Here is a 16129-nt window from a genome sequence, read left to right as displayed (position 1 = left end):
ATAAGAGCTGTCCAAAATTTGTCATACTGAATGATTACTACCAATTTCTGATGATTGATGTGGAGTCAAATGATACAGCCAGAAGGAACTTAAAAGTATTACAAAAAAAATGAGGTTTTTTTTTTTGTTTTTTTTTTTTTTTTTAATCTGAAGACTTGTGGACACATTTACCACTTTGCACACACTATTATTACCTGAAATTCAAGGGACAAAAGTGAATTTTGGAAATGAACATTTTGCTAGAAATATTATTTGAGGATACAATTTGGATTTCCAGATGATCACTAACAATTTAAGAATGATAGTCTCTTGGCCAGGGATAGAGTATACATAACAAGAGCTTAAGAGTTAAAATGCACACACTTGTGCATGCATGCACACACATCATACACATACACACACAGTATTTGGACTAGAAGGGAAGAAAAAGCCCAAATTTGATCATTCAAACTTCTTATCGCATGAAGTAGTATATAGAACATAGGAAAATAATAGAAGAGAGGATTGGTAATTTGTAAGAAACAATGTACAAGAAGAGAGCTAGTAATAAAATCCATGATCTCAGGTATTTATTTACAAATGAACAATGTATTGGTAATAAATCATGTTAACAAAGATTTTAATGCAAGGAGGTATATTTAAACTCATCATTTTCACTGAAACTTAAGGGGAATAGAATTTATGACCACAAAATAGATGGATATTATCTTAAACACACACACACACAAAAGGCAGTATAGATAAAAAGAATGTTTATATTATGTTGCACATTAAAAAGACATATATAAGTGAATAAATCTGGGAACCACAGAGTAAAAAATGATATAGATCACTTGAGTTATACAGAAAGAAGCAGAAAAAAATAGTGTCATTGGAATATGCTATAAACAACTAGGACAGAAGAAATTAGATGAGGAGCTGCCATGAAAACATAGTATTATTGTGATGAAAGATTCCAATACTATAGACTTCCTCTGTCAAAACCTGATACTAGATTTTTGATTTTATTAGTATAGGTAGGTCCTAAGTAAGGTCTTTGCTCATGCAAGTTAGTCCCTTCTCTGAAACTCATACTCTCAGTAATTTGTTTAGCTCAATGAGGGAATCTCCCAGGCTTACACAGCCAGTATGTGTCAATGGTAGCTCATAAACCCAGGTTTTCTTGACTTTGAGATCAGTTTACTATTCACTGTGACACTCTGTATCTTATGTCCAAAGTAAAACAGTTGATATGTTTATGATTTACTTGAATGATAATTTCATCCTTCAAAAAACTGAAGAAGGAATAGGAAGAAAGACTATTTTGAACCCAGTTATAATCAACATGAAAATCCTGCAAATGCAAACAATAGGAAATGTAGAAGCAAAGATATATTCCATTATAGAATAGTTGAAAATGTAGAGCTAAGCCTGTGCCCTGGGCTTGGAAAAATCAGATTTCATAAAGTCCAGAGAAAAGTCTAGTTAGTATTCAATGGTCTAATATTTTACAGGAGAATTTGCCCAAGAAGAAGTCCTCATAAAAGAAATTCTGAAAATTAAAGAATATATGGATTTGATGAAGAGTATAAGAGGCAAGGCTGAGGTTATAGCATAAGGACCTCATCAAATCAGATTTTAAAGAGGTATTCTCAGAGCTAGTTCATGTTTTAAATATTTCTAGCATCTTGTACAGTATCTGAAACATAATGAGTATGCATTACTTGAATTGATCTTGAATGTTGTTGGATAGATGGATAAAGATAGAAACAAAGGCGAGTAAATGTCCTTGTATGAAATAAAGAGTAATATGGTTCCCTAGAATAATGTTAGGGATGATAAAACCCAAATAAGCCAGAAAAGTGATAAATGCTAAATATAATAATTAGGTGCATTGTTGGTGGAGTTGTGAAATGATCCAACCATTCTGGAGATCAATTTGGAGCTATGCCCAAAGGGTATGCATACCTTTTAATCCAACAGTGCCACTGCTGGACCTATATCCCATAGTGGCAAGGAACTAGAAATTGTGGATCTCCATCAGTTGGAGAATGGCTGAATAAGTTATAGCATATGAATGTAATGGGATATTATTGTTCTGTAAGAAACGATGAGCAGGTTTATTTCCGAAATCTAGAAAAACTTACATGAATTGATGCTGAGTGAAGTGATCAGAACCAAGAAAATATTGTACATGTAAACAAGATTATGTAAAGATTAACTGTGATAAACTTGGCTCTTTTCCACAATGAAGTGATTCAAGGCAGTTCCACTATAAGGACTGAATGTGGATCAAAGTATAATATTTTCACCTTTTTTTATTTTTTCTTTCTTGTGTTTTTTCCCCCTTTTGGTGTGATTCTTTCTTGCACAACATGACAAATATGGAAATAAGTTTAAAAGAATTACACATATTTGATCTACATCATTATTGTCTTTGTTTCTACATTTCCTATTGTTTGCATTTGCAGGATTTTCATGTTGATTATAACTGGGTTCAAAATAGTCTTTCTTCCTATTCCTTCTTCAGTTTTTTGAAGGATGAAATTATCATTCAAGTAAATCACAAACATATCAACTGTTTTACTTTGGACATAAGACACAGAGTGTCACAGTGAATAGTAAACTGATCTCAAAGTCATCATCATTATTTGTTGTCTTGGCTAAGGAAGGGAGGAAAAAAAATTTGGAATACAAAGTCTTACAAAAATGAACTTTGAAAATTATTTTTACATGTATTTGGAAAACAAAATTCTATAAATACTAAAAAAAAGAAAAAAAAGATAACAAATTTACCAAAAATAATTCCTCTTGGAAGCAAGAGGAAGATCAAGGAAAAGCATGTCTTGAATGAGATGATGAGATGATAATGGCCCACAGCATAAAGTGATGGCTAAATTATTCATTTCCTTTTGTTTCTTCTTACAAAAGATATGATCTTTGAATTTTGAACAATAAGTTAACAGAGCAGAAATTCAAGATTATCAAAAAGACAATAAGCACTTAATAAATGTCTTTTCATTCATTCACTTATGATAGATTCATTCAGAAAATGAAAGACTATAGAATGATATGATAGGTTATTTCTTTCCAACACAATCTCTATTCTTTGAAAGTGCCCTTTTTTTTTTCCAGGTTTGCGTAAAACTTTTCATTTCAGCACAAGTTAATTCCCTTTGCTTGCGCTGAGCAATGAGCAAGGTTGTCAAACCCTGTATATAGCTAATACTTTTTTTAGTGCTATCACTTTTTAGTATAAATAACAGCTCAGAGTTAAAGACCCTTCTTGTGTGGTATCAAAGAAAATCAAGGTATCTACCATTCTCTTCAAAAAACAGATTTTGGCTGTTTACCAAGTGAGTGCCCCCCCAAACCAAAATTGTCTTTGTGCCCACTCTTCCACACTTCCTCTGTTACTCCAGAGCCAGTATTTATATGTATCATCCTGTCCTTCAAACAGCTTAGGTAAATCAAACCAGGCAAGAGACAGAATGGAGGGAAGTACAAACCAAAAAGGCCAGAGCTGCGCCTGAAATAACATAAGGCAATTTCACACTTCAAAGAGCCACGATCATATCCATAGCATCTTCATGAATGTTTCATTTGCATAGTAAAAAACAAAGATAAAAACAAAACATACTAATATGTAACTTGTAACAGACAAACTCAGTGGAAACAGTACAGAGTTATTGGAAAAAGCTAATCCTCTGATTTCTGAAGTTCCCTTTGAGTAGCTTGAAGCAATCGGTATAGTTCAGAGAAAGAGTTTGGAGATACTCTCTGGTGTTGGGGTGTGTCTGGGATTCCAGGATCTGCACATTCATGCACAGCCTTCTGTAACTGCTCCTGGAGCTGTAAAGTGACAGCAGAGCTTCTAAAATTGGAAGGAAACCAATGTCGGAATATTTTGTCACAGATCACCTAAGGAAAGAGAGAAGAAGGAATTAGCTTTCTGGGCTGGAAATAATATCTAATTTTTGCAGCACCTTTCTAATGTACATATCTGTAAGAATCCTGAGATCTTAATGAGGGTCTTTCCTGCTTGGAACTCAAAAAACTCTATATGCAATAGAATAAGCTATGCTTCAAAATGATTCCTTATGTGTAAAGTAGGAAATCCAGATTCCCCCTTCCTTATGGATGAGTAAATGGAAATTGATGTTTCATAAAGAACAGAAAGGGACAAAGGGGTCCTCATTACATAGATATAGCTATTATCCAAAAAGCTTAGGAAGCCCACAAAAGAAGGGAGGACCATATGGCAAAGTTATTTAGGGGAGCAGTGGTCTATAACAGGGCTTCTTAAACTTTTTCCACTCATGACCTCTTTTTGCCCAAAAATTTTTTTATACAATCCCATATACAGGTAAATAAATAAGTATACAAATCATACATTGAATTATAATAAGTCAAAAAGAAATTTAATATAAAATAATTCTTTGATATACATATAATTTTACCATTTATTAAAGAAGAAATGTACATACTAACAAGATGGATATACTTGTTTATTTGTACATAAAGAATCAAATCTTGGCAAAATATTTTATATTTTTTACTGTTATCAAATTTTTCATGATCCCCACATTGTTATGCAACTCCTTCTGAGGTCACAACCCACACTTTAAGAAGCTTTAGTCTAGAGAAAGATTGTTGGAAGAACCGAAATTGTAATTGGTGACACTACCACACAGTGGTCAGTCTTCACTTACTGCAAAGAATATTAAATTATCAATCAGAAAAATAGCCCGTGCTTTACCTTTTGTGATTTATTACAAATGTAATATTGAATGCCAGTAAAATCAATTGAACTTTTTCTTTGTAATAATTTGCTAGTGAACAAATTTCAATGTATAGTTAAATAACAAAATGTTTATTCCTCCCTCTGAATTTCCATCAGCTTCTTTTTTCTATTCATTCTTAATCACTTTTTTCTTTTATCTTATCATAATGTGTGTTCTGCTCTTTTTTAATTGACTTTGCAAATTTCATATACTTCTTTCATATCCTATATCCCTCATGTTTATTAATCTCTATTATAATGAGATTTCTTTGTATTAATGCACTACAATTTATTTAACCATTCCTCTGATGTTAGGTTATTTCCAATTTTTTATATGTTAATAATTTATATATAATTACAAATTATAAATATTGATCTTTTAAATATATTTTTTAGAAAAATATAATTTTAAAATTGATTTCTCATAGTATATATTCTCAAACTGTAAAATTTCAGGATCAAAAATATAATCCTTTATGTAATGTTTGCTGTTGCTATCAGATTGATTTCCAAAAAGACTCCATCAGTTTGTAATTCCATCAGTGGCAAGTTGATCCACTATTTCCCTATAATCTCACCAAATTAAATGTCATTGTTTTTTATTATTTTTTAATTTTTTAAAGTTGCTTTAGTTTTCACTTCTTTCCATTATTAATAAAGTCAAATATTTTAAAGGTTCAATTCAATTACACATTTATTAAATGCCTACAATTTGCAAGGTACCATATCATTTGGAATGGATGTTTCTACTTTTATAAACTATTCATGTTTTTGACCATTATCTACAAGGGATTTGTCAATGCCATTGAATATTTTTTTTAATCTTTCTAAATATTAGCTGACATCTTTTATCTATTATATTTGCAAAAATAGCTTCCTAAACTGTTTTTGCTTTTTTTGTTTGTTTTCTTTTGGTTATGTTGTTTTTAATTCCAAGAAGTTTTTCTTTTATTTTTATGCAAACACACTTCCCTGTCCTAGATAAATTCTTCTATTTCTTTAGCTGATAAAAAGTCACCTTTTCTCCAATACTGAAATAAGTATTTTATTCTACTTTCTTGCATCTTTTTATCCTTGATTTTTTGAAAGTTTGGCTATGACCCAAATGAAATTTCATTGGAGTATGAAATGTGGCTTTAAATGTGTTTCCCACTATGTCAGCTAGCTTAGATTAATTAAATGAATTCTTTCTCCAGTTTTCCATAGGTTAATCAAATGTTTATATTTGGTTGTATCTAGTTTTGTATTGGATTATGTTCTTTTTAATTTTTTTGTGTGAAAACTAGACAAGGAATTATAAAACCTAATAAAAAAACAGGCTTTCTCTTTTAAAGTTTGTCAAGCATTTTGCAAGAGGTATTACATTATGTGACAGTAATGCCTTAGATTTGAAGAACACCTGCACTCCATAGAGCACAAAGAACTTTCACTTCTATTGTCTCATTTTTTCCAGAACAAAATTACAAGTTGACAAATGTCCAAGGAAGTTTTATGTTAGTCCCCAAAATCATGGTATGGACTCTCTTCTAACTCTGTATAAGTTCTGTATAGACTCTAGACTAAGGAGGTCAGCTCATAATATTTTCAGATGTAAAGTCAGACACTTAAGGTTGTCCTTGAGTGGGAAGCCCCTTTCTAGATTTCCAAAGCCAACTCAGAAGCTTGTGTACATTCTAGGGTAAATTCAGGAATCTCTGGTTCAGAACCATAAGGTACATTCTCATATCACCCCAGAGTGGCGAGATTCAGTTCAAATTTAGCAAATATTTGTTAAGTATTTACTATTTGCAAAGCATTGTATAGACACTAGGGAAAGATCATTCAGTGTTAAACTGGTCCTCTATTCTTTATCAGCTCTATCCTATATCACTACCACATGGTCTGAGTCTGAGTAATATTAGCTTTTAAGGGATGAATGGAAGGTTTGGAGTAAAGAAAGGTTGGAAAGAGTAGATAAAAGCAGTGGTATTTGCTCTAGCATTGTGAGCTGAGTTTTACCTTAGCATTTCTTTAAAAATTAACATTGTCCTTTCTCCCTTCCCCTCCCCATTCTGTTTCCCAACCCTCCCTTCATTGCAAAAAAAAAAAAAAAAAAAAGGAACATAATCCTTATAACAAACATGCTTAGTCAAGCAAAACAAATTTGTACTTTGGCCATATCGAAAAATGTCTGGTTCTTTCTTCATTTGGGACTATCACCTCTCTCAGGAGATGAGCAGTAGCTACTATCAGCAGTCCCCTGGAATCTTGGTTCTTAAGAATCAGAGTTCTCAATTTTTTGTTGGAATACACAGGAGTCACCTGAGAGTGCCTTCTGGAGATCCAACCCAGAATGGATCTCCTCTTGTGAGAGGTTGATACAAGGAGACTGAGAGACAGTTGCTGTTCTCTGACCTCTGTGACTGAGAAGCCGTTGCATTGTCTGACCTCTCTCCTCTTCCTTCTGCCTCCAATTTATCTCATTCCTAGTCTGCAACACCTGTGTTAGCAAAGGCTGCCTTGCAACTCCTTCAAATGCTATGATCCACAGCTGTGGAGGCTCTCGGAGAATTGACCTGTCCCTTAACAATTTTTTTAAAGTTATTTTGTCATAACAGAGTTATTGTTATTGTATAATTTCTCCTGGTTTTCTATTTTATCTATGAGTAGGATGCATCTGTATGCCTCGAATGTCTTTCAGACCACAATCAATACCCAGAGTTTCCAGAGACACTCTTATATAAGAAGCACAAAAATGGATCAAAGAGCAAAGAATATATCCTCTGGAATTAGAAGTCAGAACCTTTGTCCTTATTACTACTGTTGTTAACCTATTTGTTACTCCTTTCTCATAGTATCAGTACAGTATTATTTTCCTTTGCTAAACTAAACACTACCTTCCTACATATATTTCAGTTATTCTCTTGTTCTTTCCAATATTAATTGGGTATATTGCCTTACTTCTTCACATGCCAAGACCTAAAATGTTCATTAGAATTCTATGGTTTAGCTAATCTTCAGATCACAGATCTCCTGGCCTGCCTTGTCCTATTGCTACCTAAGAAAATAGGGTAGGGAAAGGATCATTATACTTGGAGTTACAAAATCTTGATGAGTCTCAAAGAAAATGTCACAAGCTCTGCGACCCTGGGGAAATAATGTAACCATTCTGAATCTCAGAGCATCACAGGATCTGTGAGAAAGAAGGGACCAGAGAGTCTATCTAGCATATCCAATCTCTTTTAAGTCATCCAGCCTTTCCTTAAAGTGCTCCATGAAGAACACACTGCCTCCTAATGGATACAATTCTATCTTAATAAGCTTTTCTTCTTAGTTTAAATTTGCCATTTTTCCATTTTTACTCCTATTTTTGCCACTTGTTTCTCCTATTTATGCTCTTTGGGGACTGTCAGACTAAATCTAATTTCTCTTCTATCTGATAGCTTTTCAAATACTCCCAAAGACACCTATCATGCTTTCTCTCCAAATTTTCTTTTCTCTAGTGTAATTTAAATATGTAAACATCTCTGGGCCCTTCAACTGACACTCATATGGCAAAATCATGAGGTCCTTCATCCATTCTGGTTATCCTCCTCTGAATATTCTCCAACTTAGTAGTGGAGGTGGGGATGGGTAAGGGGAACAGGAGGATGCTCAAAGACCACTCTTATTGTGGTATAAGACGACATTAGCAATTTTGGCTTCCATATAACACTGAACATTCATGTTGAATTTAAACTTCACTAAAATCCTCAGATCTTTCTCAGACGACCTACTATCTAACATCTCTCCCAGACTCGACTCCATATAGTATCTATAAAATTGTTTTGTTTTTTTTAAATCCAAGTATGAGAATTTACTTTTATTCCTGTTGTGTTTCATCTTATTAGATTTGGCCTAAATCTCTATCCTTCTAAGATTTGGGGGGATTCTGACTTCAACACCATTGTGAGAATGATATCCCCCAGATCATGTCTTCTGCCAATTTATAAGGGTGCCATCTATACTTTTATCTGATAGTCATAAAAATATTTAACAGTACAGAGCCAAGCACAGATCCCCTGCTTTTCACTTAAGTGCCTTCCAAGTTAACATTAAGTCACTAATGTCTACTCTATGCTTTCAATCAGTTCTGAAACTAACTGCACTACTGCAGAGCCTACATACCACTAGCTCTTTCACAATAATAGTAAGGGAGTATCTAATGTATTGCTAATGACTTAAAAAAAAAAATATATATATATATATATATATATTAGTTACTGTTCTCCTGACCTACTACTAGTAAAACAACCTTCAATTTTCTCAATCACAAAATGAAGACAAAGCTATTGTATTCTCTCTCTCAGTACTACTATACAGAAAGTCTTTTGGCAAAGAGCAAAATGCTGCAAAAATATGAGTTAATAACAGCAATGGTGTAGTAATCATTGTAGTAATCATTGTCATCATACCAAGGTGACTACTTTCATTTACATGATCAGGATCCATTTTACTATCTATTCATCGTTTAGCAAGTGGAGAAAATGAGGCACAGAAAAATAATCTGCATATGATGATTCAAGGCAATTCCAATAGATTTGTGATGGAAAGAGTCATCCATATCCAGAGAGTACTATTCACATTAAGTGAATCATCACATAGTATTTTCACCTTTTTTATTGTTGTTTTTTACTTACTTTTTTTTTCTTTCTTGTGCTTTTTTTCCCTTTTAATCTGATATTTCTTACAAAGCGTGATAAATATGGAAATATGTTTAGAAGAATTGCACATATTTAACCTATATTGGATTGCTTGCTATCTAAGGGAGAAAGGGGGATAAGAGGAATGGGGAAATTTTTGGAACACAAGGTTTTACAAAGGCAAATGTTGAGATCTATCTTTGCATGTATTTGGGGAAAAAAAATTTAAAGCTATTATTTTTTTAAAGTAATCTGACTTATTACTTACTCATGTCATCTGTATAGACAGTCCATAGGTGAACTACAATTAGAATCCAGTTCTAGCTCATGGTCTGATATTCTATTAATCATATCATACTGAGCTTCAACACTCTGAGAAGCATAACACATCCTTTCTGTCTAAGACAGAGAGGATGATTTATCACCCATGCGTACCATTGTTTCTACTTTTATTTAATATGGAAATCAAGATGGGTGAAAGAAATTAAACTTGAACTTATCTAGATGGAAATGGTAAATAAGAGGCAAAAGCCTCTAGGGAAAATCTTGATTTCTCAATTCCCAGACCAATAAATTATACATTACCTACGTAAGGACCACCAACTACTTACTTGCAGGTTGTTATTGACTCGCTGGGCACCACATTTATTGATTCTGAGATCACACCTTGAAAAACAGTCAAAGAAATTGCAGTCTTCATCTCCTGTGCAGTTTTGTTCCAAGATATCCCTCATCTTAGGTTCAAAAAAGGCCATATCCACATCAATAGCCACCACCTATAATCAAAACAAGACATTCCCCACCCTCATAACATACATGTAGCCAACAGAGAATAAAGTCACTGAAGTGATTTGATATTATTGCCTGCTTAGAAGCCCCACATTTTCCTAGAAGCATAGATTTAGAGCTGGGAGTGACTTCAGAGATCACCTGGTTCCACTCCATCTATTTTACAAATAAGAAAACTAAGAGAATTTAGATGATTTGACCAAGATCATGAAGAAAGTTAAGTGACAGAGGTAGAGCTTGAACCTAGGTCCTCTAATTCCAAATCATACATTCTTTCCAATGTGCTACACTGGTCAGCCAACTTAATAAATAACACAGAACCAAGAGCCTAGAGAATATACTTCCCTGGACCCACATTTAACACCACATACTAAGATTAGATCAAAATGGGTCCAAGATTTAGGCATAAAGAACGAAATCATAAATAAATTGGAGGAACATGGGATGGTTTACCTCTCAGACTTGTGGAGGAGGAAGGAGTTTGTGTCCAAGGGAGAACTAGAGACCATTATTGATCACAAAATAGAACATTTTGATTACACCAAATTAAAAAGTTTCTGCACAAACAAAACTAATGCAAACAAGATTAGAAGGGAAGTAACAAATTGGGAAAAAATTTTTACAGTTAAAGGTTCTGATAAAGGCCTCATCTCCAAAATATACAGAGAATTGACTTTAATCTATAAGAAATCAAGCCATTCTCCAATTGATAAATGGTCAAAGGATATGAACAGACAATTTTCAGATGATGAAATTAAAACTATTTCCACTCATATGAAAGAGTGTTCCAAATCACTATTGATCAGAGAAATGCAAATTAAGACAACTCTGAGGTATCATTACACACCTGTCAGATTGGCTAAGATGACAGGAACAAATAAGGATGAATGTTGGAGGGGCTGTGGGAAAACTGGGACACTGATGCATTGTTGGTGGAGTTGTGAAAGAATCCAACCATTCTGGAGAGCAATCTGGAATTATGCCCAAAAAGTTATCAAAATGTGCATACCCTTTGACCCAGCCATACTACTACTGGGCTTATACCCCAAGGAACTACTAGAGAAGGGAAAGGGTCCTGTATGTGTCAAAATGTTTGTGGCAGCCCTTTTCATAGTGGCTAGAAGCTGGAAGATGAATGGATGTCCATCAATTGGAGAATGGTTGGGTAAACTATGGTATATGAATGTTATGGAATATTATTGTTCTATAAGAAATGACCAACAGGAGAAATATAGAGAGGCTTGGAGAGACTTACATCAACTGATGCTGAGTGAAACGAGCAGAACCAGAAGATCATTATACACTTCAACAATGATACTGTACGAGGATGTATGCTGATGGAAGTGGATTTCTTCAACATAGAGAAGAGCTAATCCAATTCCAATTGATTAATGATGGAAAGAACCAGCTACATCCAGAAAAGGAACAATGGGAAATGAATGTAAACTGTTATTTTTACCTTCTGAATCCAATTCTTCCTGTGCAACAAAAAATTCGGTTCTACACACATATATTGTATCTAAATTATACTGTAATATATTTAACATATATATGACTGCTTGCCATCTGGGGGAGGGGTTTGGGGGAGGAAGGGAAAAAATCTGAATAGAAGTAAGTGCAAGGGATAATGTTGTAAAAAATTACCCATGCATATGTACTGTCAAAAAATGTTATAATTATAAAATAAAATAAAAATTAAAAAAAAAAAAAAAAAAAAAAAAAAAGAGAATATACTTCCCTTTATTCATAAAGGCATCCTAAATTGGTCCTAAAGTAGATGGGAGTAATAAAGTAAAGAGGAAAAAAGAGAAAGGGAGAGAGAATCAGAGAGACAGAAATAGAGAGAGATTGTGAGAGAAGGAAATAGAGAAAGAGGGAAGAAAGGGGAGAGAAAAAGGAGAGAGGGGAAAAGAGAAAGAAACACACACAGAAAAACAGGAAGAGAAGGGGAGAGACAGAGAGACTGGGAGAGAGACAGAAAGACAGAGTCAGAGATACAGAAGAGGAGAAAGGGAAGAGAGGGGGAAGACAGACAGAGATAGAGACTGGGAGAGAAGGAGAGAGAGAGAGACTGGGAGAAAGAAAAACAGAAAGAGAATGAGAGAAAGAAAAGTGAGAGATTGGGAGAGAGAGACAGAAGGGGAAGACAGAAGAGAGAGGGAAAGAGAAATAGAGATAGAAGAGAAAGGGAAGAGAGACAGAAAAAAACTGGAAGAGACTGGGAGAGGAGGGCAGGAGAAAGAAAAGAGGGAGAGGAAGAAGAGAGGAGAAAGAACAAAGTTTTAAATTTTATTTTTCATTCTTTATATTGTATCACTGATAACATTTCAGATCTTTGGTCATGTAAAAAAATAATAAAAGTAAAAAACCTTTTGCAAATGAAAGATTTTCATTGCATTGGAAGCATTAATATAAATATCAATTTTTATCCTGATGGGGAAAAAAAACCCAAAGAACTCAGTTTTGAAAACAAAGACACTGAATTGTCTTAAAAATAATTATTCCTCCATTAAAAAAAAAAAAAAAAGGTTTTGTTTGATCAAATGGTGCAGATATTTAAACTGGGGCAAGGTACTTACTAGTAGCTTATTACTTATTCTTGTAGTTAATTAACCAGATAGAAAAATATCTCTCAGAAGGACTATGACTGTAATGGTGCAATTAAGACATGAGAAGATACACTACTCCTAGGAGTCCAATACCTTGAATGACTGACCAAAACTGGCACAAATAAAAATGTTAGAGAAAGGGCCTAAGCAAAAATTATTTGTGCTGAAATTGTTGTGGATGGGACAGTTAGGAACTAACATGCTCCCACAACAAAGACAGAATTGATTGTTTGAATGACAGCTTGATGACCCCCTGGAATTTCAGATTTATGTTTTTGGATGCAAATCAAAAGGATTTTAAAAAACAGAAAAGAAACAGATTATGCAGATTTTTTTCTTTCCCACCACCTGGATTAAATAACATAAAATGAGCTCAAATCTGGGAAATCCTGGAGTCAACCCAAGTACAGCAGCTTATAAGTCCAAAGTTTTAGAAAGATTAGAAAGCTTGATGAATCAATGCAGCCCAGAGCGATCCACAAGCCTTTGCAGGCCCATATCAGAAATATTTGCCTTTCTCCATCCCCTTGGTAGTGTCTCAAAAAAAGAAAGTTTGAAAAACGATTCATTCTACCCACTCCCATTCTCTATTAAATACATTCTGATCCTGTGACATAACAGGAAATGTTAACTTTTCTTCTTTTTTGAAGGGAGTAGAGGGTGGGAAGTGGGATGAGGAGAAAAAGAAGTGAGTATCAGCAATCAGGTCAGTTTTTCTGAGATTGTCCAGCATAGTATGATTTGCTTAGAGGCATGTGGGGAGTAATGAAAATGAGAAACATAGGAAAAAATTTTCAGGCATTTCAAGGCTTTGCATAATTATATATCCAGTCATAACAAACAGAGCCGGTCTGCCATTTAAATAAATCTTTTCTATCTCATTGTGAAGCCAAGCCAAATATGTAATTTCACAATTTACCCCAGTGGTACTTTAAAAGTGAACATGAGTGAGGCTACACTAATGATAATTGTTCTCTGTAGAGAACATTTTCGATGTGACCCAATGCCTTTTTTTCTTTCCAGGGTTCCTGGAAGGCTGTCCAGGCTCTAACATGAAACTGGAACCTCCTTCTATGTACCTATTTTTACCTTTTTAGTCATATATGATTCTTTCCTCTGCTTGTAACTGTGTCTTTCTGCTTTCCCCAGGAGACTAAGATTTTTTTTCCTTTTTTCCCTCTTGTAAGTAATAACAGAGAATAGCTCCCATGTATTGCAAACATAATCTGATACTTATAGAGTAAAAACAAAAACATTTATATACCTAGTACTTCTTAAGTCTTGAAATGATCACAAAATCTTTTATGCATAAAATTACCCAATCCACATAATTTCCTTCAAAGCCATAACATCTCTGCATTAGAAAAGAAAGTCATCTGATGATAATTTCATTCTTCCCTGAAATATGGTCTCGCATATGCCTTCAGAGCACAAAAATGTACTATCTGTTTGAAAGTGACCATTGGTATTCATTTAATAGTAGTTTAGATCAGAAAGTGATGAAAAAGTTTTTAAGAATGACTTCAAGCCACTGACTCAACATTGGAAAGTATTACAAATTGCTAAACTGATTCCTGGCTAGGAGGTTACCGCTGCAGGCTTCTGGGATGCTGGATGATTGGTAATTGTCAGGACCCAGTCATGGTCTCACCCAGAAGACCAGCCCTTTGCATTAAATCATGTCACTCCTTTAGAGTTGGCTCAGAAGAACACCTACTGGATCATTCTTCCCATATCCTCATAATAAAAAATCAGGGAACAAAGAGTTACAAACTCTTCTCTTTTGGTAATTTCTCCTCTAGCAATCTTCTCCCCTTCTCCTTTTATACTATTCTCATTCTTCTCTCTTTCCATCTCTCTTCCCCTAAACTCCTTTTCTTTTTCTTCTCCTTTCCCTTCTCCTTTTTCCTCCTCACCATTAGCCTTGTTTCTTCTGATACTCTGGTCCTCTTCTCTCCTTCCTCTTCCCTTCTCTCTTCTCCTATGCTTTTCTCTCCTCTTCTCCCATATCTCTTTTCTCCTTTCTGTTTTCTTCTCTTTTCTCTTCTTCTTTCATCCATTCCCATCTTTCCCTATTCCAAATTCTGAATGAAGTGATCACAGTGCAGAAGGATAAATAAAAAAGAAAATACTTATGATTACGATACCCCCACCTTCTCTTCTCTATCGTCCCATCCTGTGTGCTTCAAGGCATGCACTCAAATATACTACATCTCTGCTGGTAATACTGCTCTGACCCAATTCTAACAAAACTACAAAATATAATCTGAAAGGTGTCACTCCTCCCCAAAATTTTGCTCTCAGAAACTTGCCATTGTGATATTATTCTCTCCTATCTTCCCTGACTTTTTCAGGTGATTTAAACTATCCAGACCATTTCCCATATAATTTTCCACAATGATTGTGAACATTTTTTTCTCTTGTGTCACCCTCCTCTTCTACTGAATTCCTACCCATCCTCTAAAGCTCAACTCAGATGAAAGTTAAAATAAGAAAACTTAACAAAAAACCTTTTTAAAAAGTCCTAAGATTCTAAAACCTCTATAAAGTTTTCTATGACTTCCCCCAGTTTAGAATGAGCTTCCCTATTGGATCTCAGAGAGCAGTTTGTTTTTGACTCTTTAAGAAACAATCTGGCATAATGGAAGGAGAACCAGACTTGGAGTTAGGACAGTCTGGGAGAAAGACAATATAATACATTGCAGAGCACTGAATGTGGAACATGGGTTTAAATCGTCTTTCTGTCATTTATTACCAGTGTGACTGACCCTGGGCAATTCCCAAACACTTCTAGATCTCAGTTTCCTGATTTGTATAATGAGAGATTTGGACCAGATGTCCTCTGAGATTCCCCACCTCTATAGATTATAAATCTATGACCTTTTGATGCTAAATTTCACTTGCCATACATATAGTCTGTGTGAACTTGGGTAAGTCCCAACTTCTCAGTGCCTCCAACTAGTTTTTAAAGAATACAAGTTGCAGGGCAGTTATTGATTTGCTTTGATGGAGGAGTTTCAGAAAAGTCCTTTACATCAATGAAATCACAGATACAGATTAAAAAAAAAAGTACTTGTGTAACATTCTGTATTATAGCCATCTGTGTTGTTATTCTGTCCCTATACTGGACTGTAAGCTCCCTGAAAGCAAGGATCATAACTTTACTAAACTTTGTATCCCTCTTAGTACCAGTAGAGTGCTCTGTATTCAGCAAGCATAAATGTTGTTGCATAAATAAGTGAATCTTTATTCCCTATTTACATAATTAATCAAAAGGGATCAGAAATATCACCATCCTTTTGATAGCT

General features: G+C 34.4%; 1 protein-coding gene across 2 annotated transcripts in view; it reads right to left on the bottom strand.

Moving 5' to 3' along the window:
* Window positions 1-214: 214 nt before the first annotated feature.
* The window catches only part of DIPK1C (divergent protein kinase domain 1C), a 32814-nt gene continuing 16899 nt past the window's right edge, over window positions 215-16129 (bottom strand). The window contains exons 4-5 of one of the 2 annotated variants that reach the window (XM_074273898.1): window positions 10035-10199; window positions 215-3900 (exon numbers count right to left, since the gene is read on the bottom strand). In XM_074273898.1, coding sequence (XP_074129999.1) covers window positions 3679-3900; window positions 10035-10199 — 387 coding nt within the window. In that variant the 3' untranslated portion in view covers window positions 215-3678. The remainder of the gene's footprint in view (window positions 3901-10034; window positions 10200-16129) is intronic. The other variant, XM_074273903.1, reaches the window with a different exon arrangement.

The sequence above is a fragment of the Sminthopsis crassicaudata genome, chromosome 1 (assembly GCF_048593235.1).
Source record: "Sminthopsis crassicaudata isolate SCR6 chromosome 1, ASM4859323v1, whole genome shotgun sequence".
NCBI lineage: Eukaryota > Metazoa > Chordata > Mammalia > Dasyuromorphia > Dasyuridae > Sminthopsis > Sminthopsis crassicaudata.
This window is presented reverse-complemented; position numbering and strand designations above follow the sequence as displayed.